This window comes from Penicillium citrinum (genome assembly GCF_028827155.1).
Source record: "Penicillium citrinum strain IBT 23319 chromosome Unknown utg000009l:1.0-4274883.0:1.0-4276374.0, whole genome shotgun sequence".
Lineage (NCBI taxonomy): Eukaryota > Fungi > Ascomycota > Eurotiomycetes > Eurotiales > Aspergillaceae > Penicillium > Penicillium citrinum.
The window spans coordinates 3,971,374-3,989,142 of NW_026622694.1; the positions used below are offsets into that span (position 1 = coordinate 3,971,374).

At 45.5% G+C, this 17,769-nt stretch overlaps 7 protein-coding genes across 7 annotated transcripts; 4 read left to right on the top strand and 3 right to left on the bottom strand.

Moving 5' to 3' along the window:
* Nucleotides 1-32: 32 nt before the first annotated feature.
* N7469_010962 (putative MFS drug efflux transporter) lies at nucleotides 33-2,203 on the bottom strand (the record flags this gene model as incomplete). Its single annotated transcript, XM_056649867.1, has 9 exons — nucleotides 33-71; nucleotides 127-551; nucleotides 609-810; nucleotides 858-1,284; nucleotides 1,343-1,373; nucleotides 1,429-1,519; nucleotides 1,586-1,724; nucleotides 1,788-1,957; nucleotides 2,024-2,203. The coding sequence occupies 9 exons, from the start codon at nucleotides 2,201-2,203 to the stop codon at nucleotides 33-35; spliced, it is 1,704 nt and encodes a 567-aa protein (XP_056496998.1).
* Nucleotides 2,204-3,747: 1,544 nt separating this feature from the next.
* On the top strand, nucleotides 3,748-4,019 carry N7469_010963 (uncharacterized protein; the record flags this gene model as incomplete). Its single annotated transcript, XM_056649868.1, has 3 exons — nucleotides 3,748-3,787; nucleotides 3,816-3,913; nucleotides 3,963-4,019. 3 exons carry the CDS (start codon nucleotides 3,748-3,750, stop codon nucleotides 4,017-4,019), a joined length of 195 nt encoding a protein of 64 aa, XP_056496999.1.
* An 88-nt stretch (nucleotides 4,020-4,107) lies between these two features.
* On the top strand, nucleotides 4,108-4,998 carry N7469_010964 (uncharacterized protein; the record flags this gene model as incomplete). The annotated part of the gene is made up of 2 exons (XM_056649869.1): nucleotides 4,108-4,418; nucleotides 4,548-4,998. 2 exons carry the CDS (start codon nucleotides 4,108-4,110, stop codon nucleotides 4,996-4,998), a joined length of 762 nt encoding a protein of 253 aa, XP_056497000.1.
* A 4,866-nt stretch (nucleotides 4,999-9,864) lies between these two features.
* N7469_010965 (uncharacterized protein) lies at nucleotides 9,865-10,089 on the top strand (the record flags this gene model as incomplete). Its single annotated transcript, XM_056649870.1, has 1 exon — nucleotides 9,865-10,089. One exon carries the CDS (start codon nucleotides 9,865-9,867, stop codon nucleotides 10,087-10,089), a length of 225 nt encoding a protein of 74 aa, XP_056497001.1.
* A 1,106-nt stretch (nucleotides 10,090-11,195) lies between these two features.
* Nucleotides 11,196-12,414, bottom strand: N7469_010966 (uncharacterized protein; the record flags this gene model as incomplete). The annotated part of the gene is given in 2 exon segments (XM_056649871.1): nucleotides 11,196-11,709; nucleotides 11,729-12,414. 2 exon segments carry the CDS (start codon nucleotides 12,412-12,414, stop codon nucleotides 11,196-11,198), a joined length of 1,200 nt encoding a protein of 399 aa, XP_056497002.1.
* Nucleotides 12,415-13,800: 1,386 nt separating this feature from the next.
* Nucleotides 13,801-16,162, bottom strand: N7469_010967 (anaphase promoting complex subunit CDC16; the record flags this gene model as incomplete). Its single annotated transcript, XM_056649872.1, has 2 exons — nucleotides 13,801-16,004; nucleotides 16,066-16,162. The coding sequence occupies 2 exons, from the start codon at nucleotides 16,160-16,162 to the stop codon at nucleotides 13,801-13,803; spliced, it is 2,301 nt and encodes a 766-aa protein (XP_056497003.1).
* Nucleotides 16,163-16,647: 485 nt separating this feature from the next.
* On the top strand, nucleotides 16,648-17,588 carry N7469_010968 (Saf4/Yju2 family protein; the record flags this gene model as incomplete). The annotated part of the gene is made up of 2 exons (XM_056649873.1): nucleotides 16,648-16,939; nucleotides 17,023-17,588. 2 exons carry the CDS (start codon nucleotides 16,648-16,650, stop codon nucleotides 17,586-17,588), a joined length of 858 nt encoding a protein of 285 aa, XP_056497004.1.
* Nucleotides 17,589-17,769: the final 181 nt, after the last annotated feature.

Here is a 17,769-nt window from a genome sequence, read left to right on the forward strand (position 1 = left end):
CCGTGACTCCTCCTCGTGGTAACTCCCTCCCATTAACCCATGTGGGCGGCTTGGATGAATATGCGTTCTCGCTACATGCTATTAGTCAAAAACATAGTTAATGAAGGACAGAAGAGGGAAACACACCTTCATGAAAAGAGATCCTATGGCCGCGAGACATCCTGCAAACACAACAAGGTAGTATGTATGGGACATTGATTTGACGATCATATGAAGCGCTTCTTTGCGGACATCCTTAGGGAGTCCCTGCAGAAGACCGCTGCTTGGGCCGAGAATAGCCTGGCGAAGTTCTTCCCGAGGGATTTGAGGTAAAAGAAGGTGTAACTTGTCCATAGCCAGATTCTGAAAGACAGCACCAGATATCGCCAAGGCAAGAGTTATTCCGAGGTTTTGCGCCAGCGCAATAAAGGATGCCGCGTCAGATGCTCGAGCAGGTGGCACTTTGGCTTGAGCTACCGAGAAACTTGTCTGGATATACATTCCCGCGCCGACGCCAATCAAGGCCGAGTACCCGTGAATACGTTCTGTAGAAGTATGCTCGGTAACGGTAGCTGTAATTCAAGCATCTGTTAGTCTTCATCTTCTGGAAATCACCCATTCGGACCTACTCATAAGGCCACCTCCAATGGCTGTCAACATCCCGCCCACTAGATACCAGGGCATGTAGTATCCTAGCTTGGTCATGGCAGCTCCATTCGCCAAGCCACAGAATACCATTGGGAAGATAAATGGGAGTAGTCCGACCGCAGCGCCCAGAGGCGTGTCTCCTCGGACGAATTGAAAGAGCAATGGGATATAGTACGTCGGAACCTGATAATATCATCAGCAGGGTCAATCAATCGTGCAACGCCACTTACAAATACACATGTTCCGGCACAAGCCATTAGAGTAAAAAGAAGCCACATTAAAGGCCTTCGCAGAAGATCTGCTGGGAATACTCTTTCCGTATAGGTAGTGCCAATGTGAAACGCTTGCTGCACAAGGAATAGAAGGAGGATCACCCCTCCAACCACCCAAAGTGCTATTTCACGGCCAGATCCCCACGCGAAGAGGTTACCTCCGAAGTTAATCGCCATTATCAGAGCCGTCAAAGCGCCAATGTTCAATACCATCCCGAGAATATCAATCTGGGAGACCTTTTGGCGGAGCTTCACAAGCTTCTGAGGATCGCCTCGCGGTAGATAAAAGATGTAGATTGGCGAGAAAGCTGCACCGATGCAGAGATTGATGTAGAACGACCATCGCCAAGTTGCATGTCGATTCTCTGCGAATGCCCCACCGATGCTATATTCAAATGGAGTTAAAATAAGAGCTACCGGGTTGGCCGCTATATAATACTTACATTGGACCTAAAACTGTCCCGAGTCCCCATGCTATCCGGCTTCTCAGCTTCAGTGGTCATATTGGTCAGGTATAGGTAGGACTTACTGATTCCTGTAAGAGCCATATACTGTGGTCTCTGGCGCACCGAAGAAGTGATAGATAGTAATGTCAGACAGCCTAAATATGAGCCAGCACCCTATTTTATGCCATTGTATTAGCTCGGTAGATCGGTGAATGTGGTGAGGATAATATGAGGACTTACCCCAAGACCCGCAATAGCACGACCGACAATCATTGCATTCATCGTCGGAGCTGCACCACATATCGCGCTTCCCACTTCGAAAAGAAAAACAGAAATCAAGTAGAGAAATTTCGCACTGAAAATTCCGTACAGCTTTCCCCTGGGAAGAAGAGTAGTAACATAAGCAACTGATTTGTATTGATAGCCATTTCAACGTGTTTACCAGGTGATTATAGTGGCCGAGCCAGAGAGAACGAAGGCAACACCGAGCCAGCTCATTTTTCCCACTTCGCCGAGTCTCTCAACGATAGGGGATTGTATATCGGCAACTATAGTGTTGTCGAGCGAGAAGAGAAAGGTAGAAGAAAGTATGGTCAACACAATCAATACCCACTATTTCAGAAAGTCAGACAATACTATCAATCTTCAAAGACAAGCAAGAGTTGACCTGACACTTACCAAAGCTTTGGGTACCCGAGATTGGACATCTTCTTCGACGTGATCGACATCAAGCATAGCCGCAGTAACATCTGGAGATTCAATCTCCACCTGGTGGGTGGGCTGGGCAACATGTCGATTGGGTGCTTGGAACGCACCTCGATGAGTGGACTGGTTTGGTTCTTTCAGTTCTGTTTCCATGCTGGGCACGATCGTGAAAAGAAGAGAGATACAAAACGTGAAAGCTGTGAAAGCGTGTTGAGGAGGAAAAGAGCGAGGGGAGGGGGAAAAAACGAGAATGGGTGAAGTCTTCTCAGAGTGAACGACGATTTGGGAAGAGGAAGGAACAACACAGTCTTTGTGAAACGGAAGGAACGACTGGCACTCAACAAAACCCGAACGGCCTAAGGCAGTCACGATGGACCCCTTTTTTTTCTACTAGAATGGAGAGAGAATACGCTGAAAACACATCATCGTTGCTCATCAACTCCTCTAAGAAGAGAAAGATGCAATTGTACCGTTGGGTAACACAAAAGTGCCGTGGTTCCGACCATCGTGTGATGTGGTTGATGGATGACTCGATATTCGAGAGTACTCCGATAGGGTGATTGTGTCTATTTGAAATGATCATTGGAGATATATTGGTAGGTAGAAACTATATTGTAATAGTAAGCGGATATAAACTAATTAGGTGAATGGGAAATGATGCAGAACCTACGTTAATAGAACCACATTCTATCTTAGATTTCTGCTTTTTACCATCAATGAGTAATAGTTTGAGATATTCGAGCAAATATCATCTAGCTTTTTAGTATAGCATTCTTCTCAACATTAAAATCAATATGAGTAATTCACATTTTGTTCTAAAACAGCTCTATAGAAATATTGAAGTATGCCAAGAGCGAGAGGTAAAACAATCTCGAGACCGCTATTTTTACCATATTAATGCAAGAATGAGCTCTAGTGCCAGGTAATTTCAGTAAATACCTATTCACTGACACTATTGTTTCGGTGATTGCTGTGTATACTCCATATTATGGGGCTAGAGGTTGTTACATAGTTTTTCATATATAGTGATCTGCAGCGGTTCAATCTCACACCCATTACTAGTGTAGTGGGGGAGTATCGGCCTGCCTGCCAGTAGGAGGATTATGTAAGGGGATTGGCCTAATTTGGAAGGGAGCTTATATACATTCATTTAGATAGCATCTTTAGCATCACCCAGAGTCAATTACACGAGTTCCAGTCTATTCGAGAGAGTGCTAGCAGTTAGCCCTAGTTGGGGTGTTGTTTACCCTCATCCTTCTGCCCCATTCGACCTGCACATACCGACCGTGCTGCCTCGAGCATCCTATCCCGTTTCATTGGTGGACAAATGGCAATGGTGCTTTTCGCATAAGGTGTCTGAATGAGCAAAGGTGAAGGCATTCACACTACAGCAGGGTGAGAGGTTTGTGAGTATCAAGAACAGCGAGGGCTATTTGACCCTGAATCAGAGAAAAAAAAAAAGGGGTGCAAGACGCCCGGATCAGCGGTGAAAGGTATTCGAAACAGAGACGATGGCATTAGCACAGTGCATGCCGGTGGGAATGACGAATGAGATGGCGCTATCATGCCAAGGCCTCGTATATTGGCTTAGGATGAAGCTAAGTGATTGGTTTATGGAAACCAACGATATCAGGGCAGTCTTAAGAATGAGATCTGTCGAAGTGCTGGAATGGGCCGAAGTGGCCTGGCCAGGCATCATGTATATGTGGAAGGCATCAGTTGAGGAAGTATTCATAGGTATGTTAATTCGTTATCTCACAGAGAGAGATCAGTTTCGAGAGCAGTATTATCAGCATCAGTATCAGTTTCAAGAGTCTTTGCATTCGGGTTCGATTCAGTATCGAAACGGGTGCTATCAGAGAGGTAAGTGTCAGTCTCAGTGTCAGAATCAGTTTGTGTGTGTATGCAAAAGCAAGACTTCGAATTTAGTCCCTGGTTGTGGGAGTTCGGTATCTTGCTGTCAGTTTGAATCGTCTAGTGAATCTTTTTCTTCATCCAATTCGGATACCGATTCGTTATTTGAAAGTTTGTCTGTATCATCCGTGTCAACTGTCAAAATGGGAGAGTCCTCTGATAAAGAGAAGGGACTGGCCTTGTTTGAGGGATATTGTGAGCGAAATGGAGAAGATTCGGATGGGTCAACCCCTGAAGTTCGCCCTCGTGTAGGGGACAGGCAGTTGTCTCTGTCTACTCTTCTGTATGAATACTATCTCCCCGATCCTGGTAGTGGGAAGGCACCTGTATTTGATGGCAAATCGGCCGAGGATTTCATTGAAAGGTTTGAGGATATGTGTAAGCGCCGAGGTGTGCGCAAGTGGAAGGATCTTTGCCAATATTTCCCTGAATATTTGGATAAACCGTTGAGACGGTGGGTGAAGTATATGGAAGCGAGCAAAGAGAGAGACTGGGGCAGTGTAAAGGAGGTGTTTTGTGAACGATATAGGGATGTTGATCCAGAGAGATAGTGGTATATATATGTTACACTGGATATTCTCAGATGTGCCAAGAAGGTTTCGAGTAAGGATGTGAAGCAGTATGTCAGCAACTTTGTGGAGGTTTCGAATATGTTGCTGTCTCAGGGGAAGATGATGGAGGATCTTCGGTGTGATATGTTTATAACAGGACTACCAGGCGATCTTTGTGAGCAGGTGTATTGTGTAGTAGGTGTCGAATTGGAGGATTCTGGCAAAGGGATATTTGCGAAAATCTCAAAAACGGTTCTTCAAGAAGTCAGAATTCAAGAGAATGCTATCCGAAGAGAGAGAGCTATAGAGGCCTATCCGAATGAAGATATCAGCTGGAAGCCAAAGAAACAGATACTGGAGAAGTTTTTGAACACTCTTCAGAGAGCGAATACCAACAGTAATGTACAGGATCTTTCATATGAACTTGAGCAGTTGAAGATTCATCTGTTAAAACAGGAAGAAAAGCAGGAAGAGGAGTGTTGAAATAACAGAGAGCTGCTTCAACGGCTTGCTGCCCAGGGGGACGCACGAAACAACTCCTATTACGACCCAGTATGCCAATCTCAATATGCCAGAGGTAGTCTGAAGTGTTACTATTGTGGTGAACCCTATATATTAAGCAGTTGTCCTGATATCAAACAAAGGCTGAGAACTGGCCAAATACATCAGGATGCCAAAGGACTCTATTTCTTAGGACCAATCGGTTCACAGGGTCCTTGTATATATTTCGATAGAGAGAATCCTTCAGCAGGCATTTTGGAGTCAGCGTATAAAGAATAGATGTAGGGTACTTCTCAGCAAGTACCGGCATTCTATCTCCAGCAGTATCTGAATGAAGATATGCGCGAATCAATGTCTATTTGTATGTTTAGTGTACAATCTTCGTTTGGGAGCCGGCCGGAGCTAAATAAGGAGATTGACAACGAAGAGGACAAGTTTGCAGAATATATAAATTCGATGAATACTCGAAGCCAGGATGATGTAAGAAAGAGAAGACGCGAGAATAGTATTGCGTCGACTCGAAACAGAGAAACTGGAAGATATATGGGACCGTCAGCACAAGCAGAAAAAGACGATATAATGATAGAAAAACCTTATTTGCATGAAAGCCAGAATTCGACTCAAATCCAGCAGCTATCCCTACACGAACCAGATGTTACGGATAGAAGGAATCCATGCTTGCAAGCAGCTAGAGGACCTTTGAAGATAAATAACAATCTGATGGAATCTCTATATAAGAGGTTTTATAGCAGGATCTTAGAGATCAAGGTAGGGAAGCTACTGCATATGATACCCCAGTTGAAGACAAAGCTGTTTCGTGAGCTGCCCGAGAAGCCAGAGGATATACTTTACGCCCTTGAGGTATGGCAGTCAGTATCTGATATGGAAGAGAAGAATATTCGAATAAATGAAAGGATTCCTGTCAAATTGAATCATATATCCGATTTGCAGAATGAAAGGAGATCAGTACTGTTGAATAGATCCAAGAAGGTGCCAGATATATATGCTCTAGATCTGCTATATATGTATGTATATGCTGGTGGAGTGGCGTTTAAAACCCTATTCGATTGTAGATCAGATATTAATACTATATCTTATTCAGTTGCAAAGGAGTTAGGTCTTCGAATCAGGCCTGATCCGAAGGTGAAGATGGTATCTATCGGAGATGCTGAATTGATCTGCTATAGAATAGCAGAAGGAGTGGATATTTCAATTGGAGATATCATCCTGACAATCAATACATTTGTGCTCGAAATATACCCTACCGATTTGTTGTTAGAACGGCTGTTTATGAATATTTCTATAATGGCTTTGATTCAACAGCGAGGAGAACATATTGAATGCACTATATATAATATAGTGCATATGTGTCAATGTATTTTCAATGTATTCAAGCCGAATAAGAAGAAGATAACAAAAAAGGACAGATTATGGGAACAGGATGAGGACTCGGGAAACTGACAAGTGAATATCAGATATCTGGGATATTGCTTGCTTGTGGTGAGAAAAGCCAGAGAATAGGAGACAGGGATGATTCAGGGACAAAAAGGGTATCTATCAATTTGACGCAGATTAGCTCCGGATCTATTCTGGATGAAGAGAATATTTTTGTTTCTTCTGAATAAGAGCTTATTGATATTGGAGAAGTGGGAGTGGACGGTTTGATTCATTACCGCAGCAGAATATATGGAGAGGACAATATAGGGAAATGGCAGTGGAACAATTGGCCTGAGAGTATTATTCGGCTGAAAAACGAGATATCAATTGATTTGAATACACTATATAAACAGAAGGGAGAGAAGATTCATTCTGCTAGTATTCTGTTAGCAGATGGATCGGTACCAGAGGGCAATACTGGGTGGGAGAAGATTTGTATATACAAATACTATACCCAGTATCGTACTAATAATAAGCCTTTATCTTTTGACCAATATCTCAAACCAAGGATCGCATACTTTGCGAGAGATACCCGATTATCCTCCAAAAGAGAGAAGAAGCTGATAGTGGACAAAGAGCTTTGGCCAATGGAAAGAGAGATTTTGAAGGAAATACTATATAAAAGAGAAGAAGTGTTAGTATAGATCTGGGAGCATATAGGAAGTATACATCCGGAGATATATGCACCACAAAAGATAAGAACTATTCTATATAAGATATAGAAGTATTCTGGCTTTTAGATGCCTTGCTCTCTAAACGGGGAGGTTTCGGAGATATTGTGTAATAGATTAAAGAAAGGAATAATGGAGAGATACCACAGACCCTATCAAAATCCTTGGTTTTTGGTGAAAAAGAAACAGCCGGGCAAGTACTGTTTGGTGGTGGCTGCTATACAGATGAATACTGTTACCATTAGGGATGCCATAATGTCCTCCAACGCGGATGAATTTGCAGAGGACTTTTCAGGCTTGGCTATCTGTTCCATAATTGATTTATATTCGGGATACAATCAGATACCACTCGACTCCACATACAGAGATATGACAGCAATCCAAATAGTGGAAAAGCTATTGCGGATGACAACAATATTGCAAAGAGGAGCCAATTCGGTGGACCAGTGCTAGTGTGTGGTACAGTTTGTGTTGCACAGTGTGTATAAAAAATATATAAAAGCTTTTCTGGATGATTTCGGTGTGAAAAGGCCAAGAATGCAATATAATGACGAATTGGCTTTTCCGGACATGAGACAATTTGTTCTCGAGCACATTCAGAACCTTGATAGTGTACTATATCTTCTCGAGTTCGCAGAGATAGTGATTTTGGCCGAAAAGAACCAATTCGGTATATCAGATATGGCAGCAGTAGAATGGATATATGATGCAAATAGAAGACATTCTAATAAAGCGAAAGTGGTCAAAGTGGTAGAATGGCCTGTGTCTCAATGCATATACAATGTAAGGGCGTTTGTTGGTCTAGTGGTATACTTCCGAATAACAATCGACAAGTTTGCGATAAAGACTGCATTCTTATATGAGTTGCTAAAGAGGAGTGTTGACTTTCACTGGAATAAACAGTATTAGCAATCATTTGATGAGTTGAAGAGAGCTTTATCTATCTTTTCTATTATTATGCCAATCAATTATAAATATAAGCCGTTTTGTCTTGTTGTCGGAGTGGATGCATCAATTGATAGATAGAAAGATTTTATTGCACAGATTAGAGAGAATATCAGAAAGCCTGTACGGTATAAATCGGGGATATGGAGTGAAGCAGAGAGACAGTATAATGCGGGTAAACGGAAATGCCGAAGTGTACTAAAAGCACTGAAGAAGTTTCGGCATTGACTATATAGTGTTCATTTTGTGTTAGAGATTGATGCAAAGATATTGATATCGCAGTTAAATCGGTCCGCTACCGATTTACCTGGTGCCCTTGTTACAAGCTGGATTGTATAGATCAGACTGTTTGATTTCGAAGTGAAGTATGTGCCGGATAACAGCTATACCGCTGCGGATGCGTTGTCAAGAAGACCAGCCATTGAAGAGAATATATGTGAGCATGAGAAAGAAAATAATATTGACGAATTTGTGGCAGCAGAGATTGGATGTTTGAGAATAGAGCTGTATCCATTCGAAGCCGATTCAGGGGAGAAGCGAATACTAAGCGCCAGTTACTCAAATAAATCAGAGCAGATAGCCAAATTCCTTACTACACTGCGCCGTCCTGATAGTATTGGTAGCAAAGGATTTAGAGTATTCAAAAAGTATGCTCTTATATTTGTGGTGCAAGGGGATCATCTGTTTCGCCGGCCAAAGCAGAGAGGTATTCTATTGCAGAGAGTATTGGATAATAAGAAAGAGAGGAAGAGAATAGTAGCCAGCTGTCACAATAAGCTAGCGCATAAAGGACAAGAAGCCACCTATTGTTTGGTGAAGATGCGCTATTATTGGAAGGGGATATATAAAGCTGTTAAGCACTATGTGAGGACCTATCCAAACTGTCAATTTCGTGTATCTGATAGACAATATGAGCCTTTTCAGCCCAACAAAGTGACAAGATTGTAGAAGATAATTTTCATGGATATCACTCATATGCCAACTGAGAACAGTTATGGAGTAATTATCCAGACGCGTGATGGATTAAGTGGATGGATTGAAGCGAGGCCGTTGAAGGAACGATCCGTCAACTGCCAGACCGCAAACCAATTTTTATAGAAAGATATTATTTGCAGGTTTGGTTGGTCTAAGTATATGGTGGTGGATAGTGGACCTGAATTTAGAAGTGAAATGCGTCAGTTTATGCTTAAAAAGGGCATCAAAAGGACTACCATATTGCTCTATAATCCAGACTCAAACGGACCAATTGAGAGGAGTATATATATGTTGAAAGATACCCTTTCGAAAATGACAAATGGATATTCTATATTCAACACGGAAAGACCAGGGACGAATAGACAAAGAAAAAAGAGGAAGAGAGAAGAGACAAAGGGCCAACCATCTTCGTGAAAAGAATGTTTCTTTCTATACAGTATTATTAGCTGACCGGATCACTGTCAATTCGCAAACAGGAGTCTCACCATACAGATTGCTAATGGGGATGTATGCCACATTACCTATTGAATTGGAAGTGCCAATATGGAGTACTCTGCTCTGGGACAAGATCGAAACGAGAGAGGATCTGTTAGCTATGCGGGCACGGCAGATATTGCAGAGAGATAAAAATATGCAGAAGACAATCTTTAGACTCGAGCGAATGAGGGAGAGGAATAGAGAGCATTTTGATTCAAAGAAGAGTTTGAGAGAGCACCCTCTCAGCGTGGATAATATAGTATTGCTTTATGATACAGCCGACCAATATACGTTTCACAGCGATGTCAAGCTTCGGTATCGATGGCATGGGCCATACAAGATCATGGCAGTGAAGGGGCGAGGGGTATACGCGCTGAAGAAGCTAGATGGGACCCCCATGAAAGGATCTTTGAGGCCTGATGGCACCCGAGATAATTCGTATAATGGAAAAAGCTTGAAGAGGTTCTGGTTCAGGAAGGGAGCAGATGAGGGTGTGGAACGAAACAAGGACGAAACAGAGGAAGCTGATGAAGTTGACGAAGTGGAGGATCTAGGGAATGAAGGATGAGCATGCTGTTGAATTGAAGCAGTTGTGTGTGGGAGTATGCAACTGTATGCGGAGGAGAGTGGAGTATTCCGCAGATCAGCGTACGAGATGTTGATTTGCCGTTCAAAAAGGGAAGGAGCGTCAAATGGTCGAATCAACGTTAAATCAGTGTTATTTCGATGCCAATTCGATGTCGATTCGATGCCAAATTGATGATATTGGTGGTGTTGAATTGCATGCAGGCCGTCGACCAGGGGCCGGTCGATTGATGGATGGGGAGGTATGTAGTGGGGGGAGTATCGGCCTGCCTGCCAGTAGGAGGATTATGTAAGGGGATTGGCCTAATTTGGAAGGGAGCTTATATACATTCATTTAGATAGCATCTTTAGCATCACCCAGAGTCAATTACACGAGTTCCAGTCTATTCGAGAGAGTGCTAGCAGTTAGCCCTAGTTGGGGTGTTGTTTACCCTCATCCTTCTGCCCCATTCGACCTGCACGTACCGACCGTGCTGCCTCGAGCATCCTATCCCGTTTCACTAGTAGTAAAGCTATAGGATCCTATTAGAAGACAGTGTGCAACCTTTTTGTGTCGATTCATTCACGGGATGATCGATGGCCAACTTCAAGGTTTCAAGTTGAACCTGAAGCTGGTTGGCATATTGGTCACTTAGGGCTTTCTGGTTACATTCGGGAAGTTGCATAGAAATGGCCGAGCACTGACACTACTAAAGTCCAAGTTGTGAAAAGATCATTCAATGAGTGTGACTACTATTAAGTATTATCCAGGTGAATACCCCGATGATACTTAGTAGGCATACTAACCTTGGTAAATGGTGAGATAGTAGTTACTAATACTAGTAAGATAATGATAGAACAATAGACCTCATCACTGTATTTGGTAGGTATCTGTGCAATATATATATGTATAAAAAAAAGATTCTGTGGTATCACAAAGAGCGCGCTTGAACGCCGCGCCCAGGAGCAATTCGGGTCTCTGGGCCCCTTCCAATAAGCCCGCGATTCAATAGTCGCGACGCGAAGGTGTGGTAGATTAACATTAATGCAGATAGTAGTTATGTCGTGGCTTCTATAATTTTCAATCCGAATGGAGGCACAGGAGGCAGATTATGCGATCGGGCCGGAAAAAGCCATTTCGGCTCTGAATTCCAACTGTTGTGGACTGGGTAGGAGCAAGAAGGATTCGTATCGTAGACCACGTTCTTTGCCGTGGCGAGAGGACCAAACGTCCACGCTGCTATTCCAGACACTGCTGTATCCGTCGAACAGCTCCCGCCAGTAGCAGGCCTCGGCGGCCGGGGTCAGGTATCGCTCGCGGAAGGTCTTGACGCTGTTGTGCGCAATCTGTGCGGCGGCGGTGGTATTTTGCACTAGAGGCTCGATTTTGTCGGCCAAATCGCTAAAGTCGCGCTCAACTTCAACGTAATTTTGCTGTGGACCGTCGGAGATCAGGAGATAATGATGGTGCTGAATGTACTGGAGTTTATGTGCAACAATGACGGAGTTGCATGCTTGTCGGTATTTGAGAGATGCGGAATACGAGCGTCCTGCAATTTCTGTCAGCGCCACTCCTTCAGACTTCTTCTCCACAGCAAGGCTCAATATATTATAGCCTTTGGTGCTGTATGGCTGGAACTCACCTTCCACATGAGCAATGAACATGTAATGGCAATGATCCTCCATTTTGAGCACATTCGCCCCCGTGCTCCATTTCGACTTGCCTCACGTCGCCCCATGGCTTATCCCGGGCGGCTTCAATCAACGCCCGGCGCAATTTCGGAGCAAAACTGGGTTTTCCGCGCCAGACAAGCTGAGGAATCTTTTGATCCCAAGGAAGATCAAGTCGTTGGATGCGATCCACAACCTGATCATAAGGTCCGATGTAGTTGAAAGCGTTGTCCCAGGCCCAGAAGCTGAAATCGGGCATCAGCCAGACGCCTTCTTCGGTCGGAGTGCGAGCAAAAACCCAAACGGGATGTTCGGGGTTGGTCACATCGTCAACTTTGTCCTCCACGGAAAATACAAATTCGATGTCACGCTGATCGGCCCGATCCCGGTTCGCGACCAGCGCGCGGTGAATCGAACTCAACACTCCAAGGATCTTTTTCCGATGGTCTTCCCCATTAGCTCTTGCGGAGACAACGTGAAGATTACCCTGAGAAATAAAGGCTCGTGCCATTCCAGATTGGATGGGAATGGCGTCGAGATCCTCGGTTACAAGACCCCCCCTGAGAGCGCCAATGATGCTTCCCACGAGCAATATCCTCAAAGAGTCCTGGAAATGCAACACGACATTGTGTTTGATCGAGGGTGTCGTTGCGAGCATCTCGAGGGTATTTGAAGGTCCATGATGGGGTGGTTGGGGTAGTTGGTTGTTGGAAGGCGAGATCGGGACAGGAGAGACAGGTTGAACATTGAAAAGTGGTAGAGGTTTGACAGGCACAATGACCGGCGGGAATGAGTTGAGTAAGGATAGGATGGATGTAGTCGCGATCGGAATTCACGGCATACCAGATGGCGAGAATGACGCTGTAAGAGAGACACGCAATGATGCACAAAAGTGACAAACCGCGTCGGGGTCGCATTATAGAATATGCCGCGGTCATCACGGGACAAAAAATCAAGACCGCATAATTCAGATGGAACAAACAAAGAAATGTGAAGCGGGGGGGGGGATTCCAAGGTGGAGAGGGAGATATAAAAAGAGGGAAAAGAGTAGTTGGGGCGAAAAAAGGGCGTTAAACGTAGAGAGAGAGTAGTAGGGGAGGAAGTGGAGTGGAGAGGGGAGAGAAAGAGGGAAGTGGGTGTGTGCAGGCTGAAACGAAGCCGAATTGAGGGAGGATTGACGGCAGAGCCTCGTGGGTCTCTGCGTCATCCATAATAATTATAGTACGATTACTATTATATAGTATTAATATAGTATTAGCACTATGGCACGGTATAATAGAATAATAGTGATATAGTTAGACGTTTACTCTGATATGGTGTATATCATAGTATCGTTAATTAGACGACTCTAGTTATACCTCTTAGTATACGGAGCTCTGGTATAACTACAACTACTAATTAGTTACTCGTATTTCTCTGGCCCCCACGCCTAGCCCTAAATCAGCCTAACACGAGCTGCAAATTCTATTCTTCTTGTTTTTGGGCTTCCTTTCTGCTTGGCATAACTCATTGGTTCAGGTTCCTTTTCGCCTTGGGTCTGATCCACTCGCTTATCCAGACCCTGCTGTATGTATGTACAGATGTACATAACTATCTATAGTCTATAGCGGTGTGACATAAATTTGAAACAACGGTAAGTACCCGCCCCCTTTCTGCTACGTCAAATCTTCAAGAATGAGAGGATAAACAGAAGGCGGTATGTCAAAGTGACAAAGATTGGGTTCAAACTTATGTTACGAACCTGTACGCCTAGAGAACAAGGCTAGATACTAGTTGAACTAACCACAGCTTGCAAACCGATTATTCGAGATCAATAGGCTAGTAGTGTATCCGATTTACTATATCTTTCAAAGGTCATAATACTGATTGCTGTAAGTTGTATATTGCATGCATTGGTATCAAATTCAGATGCCTGCGAATTTGACTGGATCCGGAAAATGGCCACTGCCTGTGGCAATTCTTTTCCCCCTCAACGCCGGCTACAAAATGCTAATGATGCAACTCCATCGATACTAACCTAACCCAGATAATTTTGAAAATTCCATCATTGTCGGCTTTGACTCCGGCCAGACCAGCCACCGCGGCTACGCACGGATGTATCATCGCTATTCATCTCTGGAGTCATCGGTACAGCTGGACGATGCTGACGGCTAGGCCGAACTCGACCCAACGCCCTGCGCAATAATCCATCTGCTTGTTCATCCAATTCCATCTCGGCGCTCCCTTCCATGCTGTTAGTGACAACTGGATCAGGAGTTGCTGGATGTGTAACTTCGTCTGTCCACTCTTCTGTAAAAGCATCTGCTTGTATACGCCGACGTGATCCGTCTGGACGGACCCGTTCCTTGCCTCTTGTTTCACGCGACCTAGTAGAGCTTCGGCTATTTGATGGTCGTGATCCGTCGTCTATAGCCTTGCGGTCTTTTTGGTGGCCTTCCGAGGCCCATATTTCGAGAGCCCGAGAAAGCAGAGTCCCGGCGACACCTGCACCACCGGCAGCATCACCACCACCGCTGGCCCCTAGGACACGAACGGCCTCGTGTAGAGCTGTGACAGCTTCGGTGGTACGGCCCAGTTCCAAGAGCAGCAAACCACGCGATGTGTGTAACGACCCAACCAGTCCCCGATCTTCATAACCTCCTACCCCGGATGCAGTAGCAACAGCCGCGGAACCTCCTGCGCCACCACCTAGGAAGGGAGAATATCCCATGCTTGTGCCGCCACATCCCACTCGCAAGCACTCATCAAATTCTCGGAGGGCGTCCGGGACACGGCCCATACGACGAAGTGCATGGCCAAGGTTGGCGCGAGTAGCAACCCAGGCACCGGGCTCACATTGAAGAGACCCGGCCAGCTTCAGAGCTTGCTGAAATAGCTCAACGGCCATGCTGAGATTACCCTGGTGGTAGTAAACAACACCAAGTTCGTTGAGCACCAGAGGATCCCCTCCGAGGGGGCTTGAAGGCAAGTTACTAGGTAACGTAGATGTATTGTTTGAAGGCGAGCCTGTTGACATAGCATAGGCCGCACAAAGATATTCATGGGCGAGGGACATGTTATTCAGTGCAAGGTGTTGCATTCCAAGGAAAAGTTGCGGGAGGTGACTGCCCTGAAAAAGGCGCGCCGCCGTACTATATGCAGCAATTGCTTGGTCGTGCTCACCCTCGGCAGCAAAGGTGTGCGCAAACCCGATCCAAGCAGGCGCTGAGTGAGGATCGAGAAGGGAGGCCTTGGAAAAAAATCGCCGGGCTTCCGCAATCTTCGACACCGAAAGGTAGTAGACGCCGATGGCGAGATATGTATAAGGTTCTTCCGGGGCATGGTCTGCCAGCATATGCGAGAGCAGGAAAAGGGCATTGGTAGCACCGGTTTCGTAAAGACAAGCCAAATGGAGAGGATAAACTCCAGGGGCATGACCAAGATGGCTGTGAGCGGCCATACTCGGACTATTTGTGGTCGTTAATTCATTTGATTTTGAAGTAGAGAGGATAGATGATGTAAGTTCGAGGGCTTCCGCAAACCGACACTGCGTAAAAAGAGCTTCCGCACGTGCGAGTAGAATGTCTGGGTTTTCGGCGAGGTTATAATGGGTAGAAAGAGTCTCCGTCGCATCTGATAAAATATTTGGCGCAGAGTACTTCGAGAGCCGGGTAGTGTAAAGCATTTTTGTAAAATCCGCAGCCTCCTGGGCCACGGCAGGGTCAGGCGATGAAACTGAGTCGAAGTCCAGGGATTCAAGAAATTCCAGTTCCTCAGCGGGCGACATCAGGGAGTTCTTCATTAGCTGATCGAATGCCTCGAAACACTGTACATCAATCCGCACAGCGTCCTTGTAACAGTCACGAGCACGGTCAAAAGCATTCTGCTTTGCAAAACAAAGTCCCCGCAGATAGCACATTGCCGCTTCAAAGCGGACATTATTTGCGTCATCCTTCTCTTGATCTTCACCACGCTCACCGCGCGTCGTGGAATGCTTGCCATTGCGCAGAGTAACATGGCTTTGGCCATTGAGATGCTGAATCTTTCGGCGGCTGTTATGGTTGCGAATGAGGTCGGCAGGATTGTGTTCACCCAGTATCGACAATGCTTGATCGAATTGGTTCTGTTTGATGTAGCAATGAGCTGCAAGATAGCGGCAGGCGGTGCTTCGTGAGATAAGGTCTTTGCGGGACAAAAGGGCTAAAGCCCGAGTAAAGTTATTATTGGAGAAATGAACTTGTGCTAGCCAAAAGGCATCCGAGTCACTATCTTCATAGCCAAAAGTTAGTATCCCAAACACAGAACTGAGCGCGACTGGACAAAGGCATACTAGTGAGCGCAAGAACCTTGTCACCGATGTAGATGGCGGAATCATGCTGACCGCGATTCAACGCGTCCTGCCTCCAGGAGCGAAGATACCGTTCCATGACCGGAGCTCAGACGGGTCGGAGTCAAGGAAGACAGATCCTAGCAGAGCGGATGGCATGAACTCCCGCAATCCACCTTTTTCGGAGAATTTGGCAGTTACGCGGCGCGGTGTTGCTCGCATGAGCGGGTCGACGATGGACAAACAATGGCCCGTGCGTAGGGCGGCCACAGCGACGGGTAAATAGAGTGGCCCGAGCCAACTTTAACTGAATTGGGAAACAAAAGAGCTTGTAGTGAGAATAGTTACAGACATGAAGAATCTTCAATTCCGTCCATTTTTGAATTTGCTCGTCTATCGATGCTGCCTTTGCGTATTGTAAACGATACACGTGATGTTGATCACCTGATGATAAGATAGTCTCCAAGGGCGGTGTAAGCTGGCAGTATTGAAACCGCATCTTTTATCTCGGCGCCTGCGATTCTCCTCCATCCCATCTAGTTCATCTCTGCCTTTACCGGTGACTGCTGGAATTCACCCACCAATATGTCCGAGCGAAAGGTCTTGACCAAATACTATCCGCCCGATTTCGATCCCTCGGCGATCGGGCGCACGCTGAAGCACCTGCGCAAGCAGGGCCCGAAAGTCATCACCGTCCGATTGATGGCACCTTTTCCTATGAAATGCACCAACTGTGGCGAATATATCTATCGTGGACGCAAATTCAATGCGCGAAAACAAACTCTCGAAGAAAAATATCTCAATATCCCCATCTATCGATTCTTCATCCGATGCACACGATGCAGTGGAGAGATCACCTTCCGAACAGACCCTAAGAGTAAGTCCAGCCTCATTTTCATGCGACGTTGATCATCCCCTGTATTCGTTCCTGGTCATCAATTACTAACTTCTCTCCTAAAGACATGGATTACGAATGTGAGCGCGGTGCGAAACGGAACTTCGAGCCATGGCGCGATGCCAAGTCTGGGAAATACAATGAAACCGAAGAAGAAACTCTTGATCGACTAGAGCGCGAAGAAAATCTTGAGCAGGAACAGGAAGAACGTGACAAGATGGCTGAGTTAGAAGAAAAGATGCAGGACTCGAAGCGTGAGATGGCGATTGCGGATGCGCTGGACGAAATCCGTACTCGAAACGCACGCATCGCGCGGAATGAGACTAAGAGTGACGAGGCTGCTCTCGACTCAATTCATAATGAGGTCGATGAGGCTAAGCTACAGGCTGAGAAGGAGGATGAGGAGGCGGCTCGTAAGGCATTCTTGACAGCGGATGGAGAAAGGGTTAAGCGGATCGTCGACGAGGAGGAAGAACCAGCTCCGGCTGCTGCTCCCGTGGCCTCATCAGCATCCAAGGCCTCAAATATTTCGATGCCTCCCCCTTCATCAACGTCTTTTGCCAGAGTGAAGAAGCCGAAGAAGAGCGGCGGTAGTCTCTTGGGTATCAAGAAGAAGCCGTCTTTGGTCTAATATATGCCGGTAGTCCATTTTATTGGCGCTGGCGCAATCGAGGGCTAAGGACTCTCTTCGTATGGCCATCTTCACTTTGGTTAATCACACTCGCATCTTTGTCGTCAGTATCTTTACGAAATAATTGCATGAAATGAACTACCATTATGATTTGAAAAGAACGGGTGGATAAGACAGAATA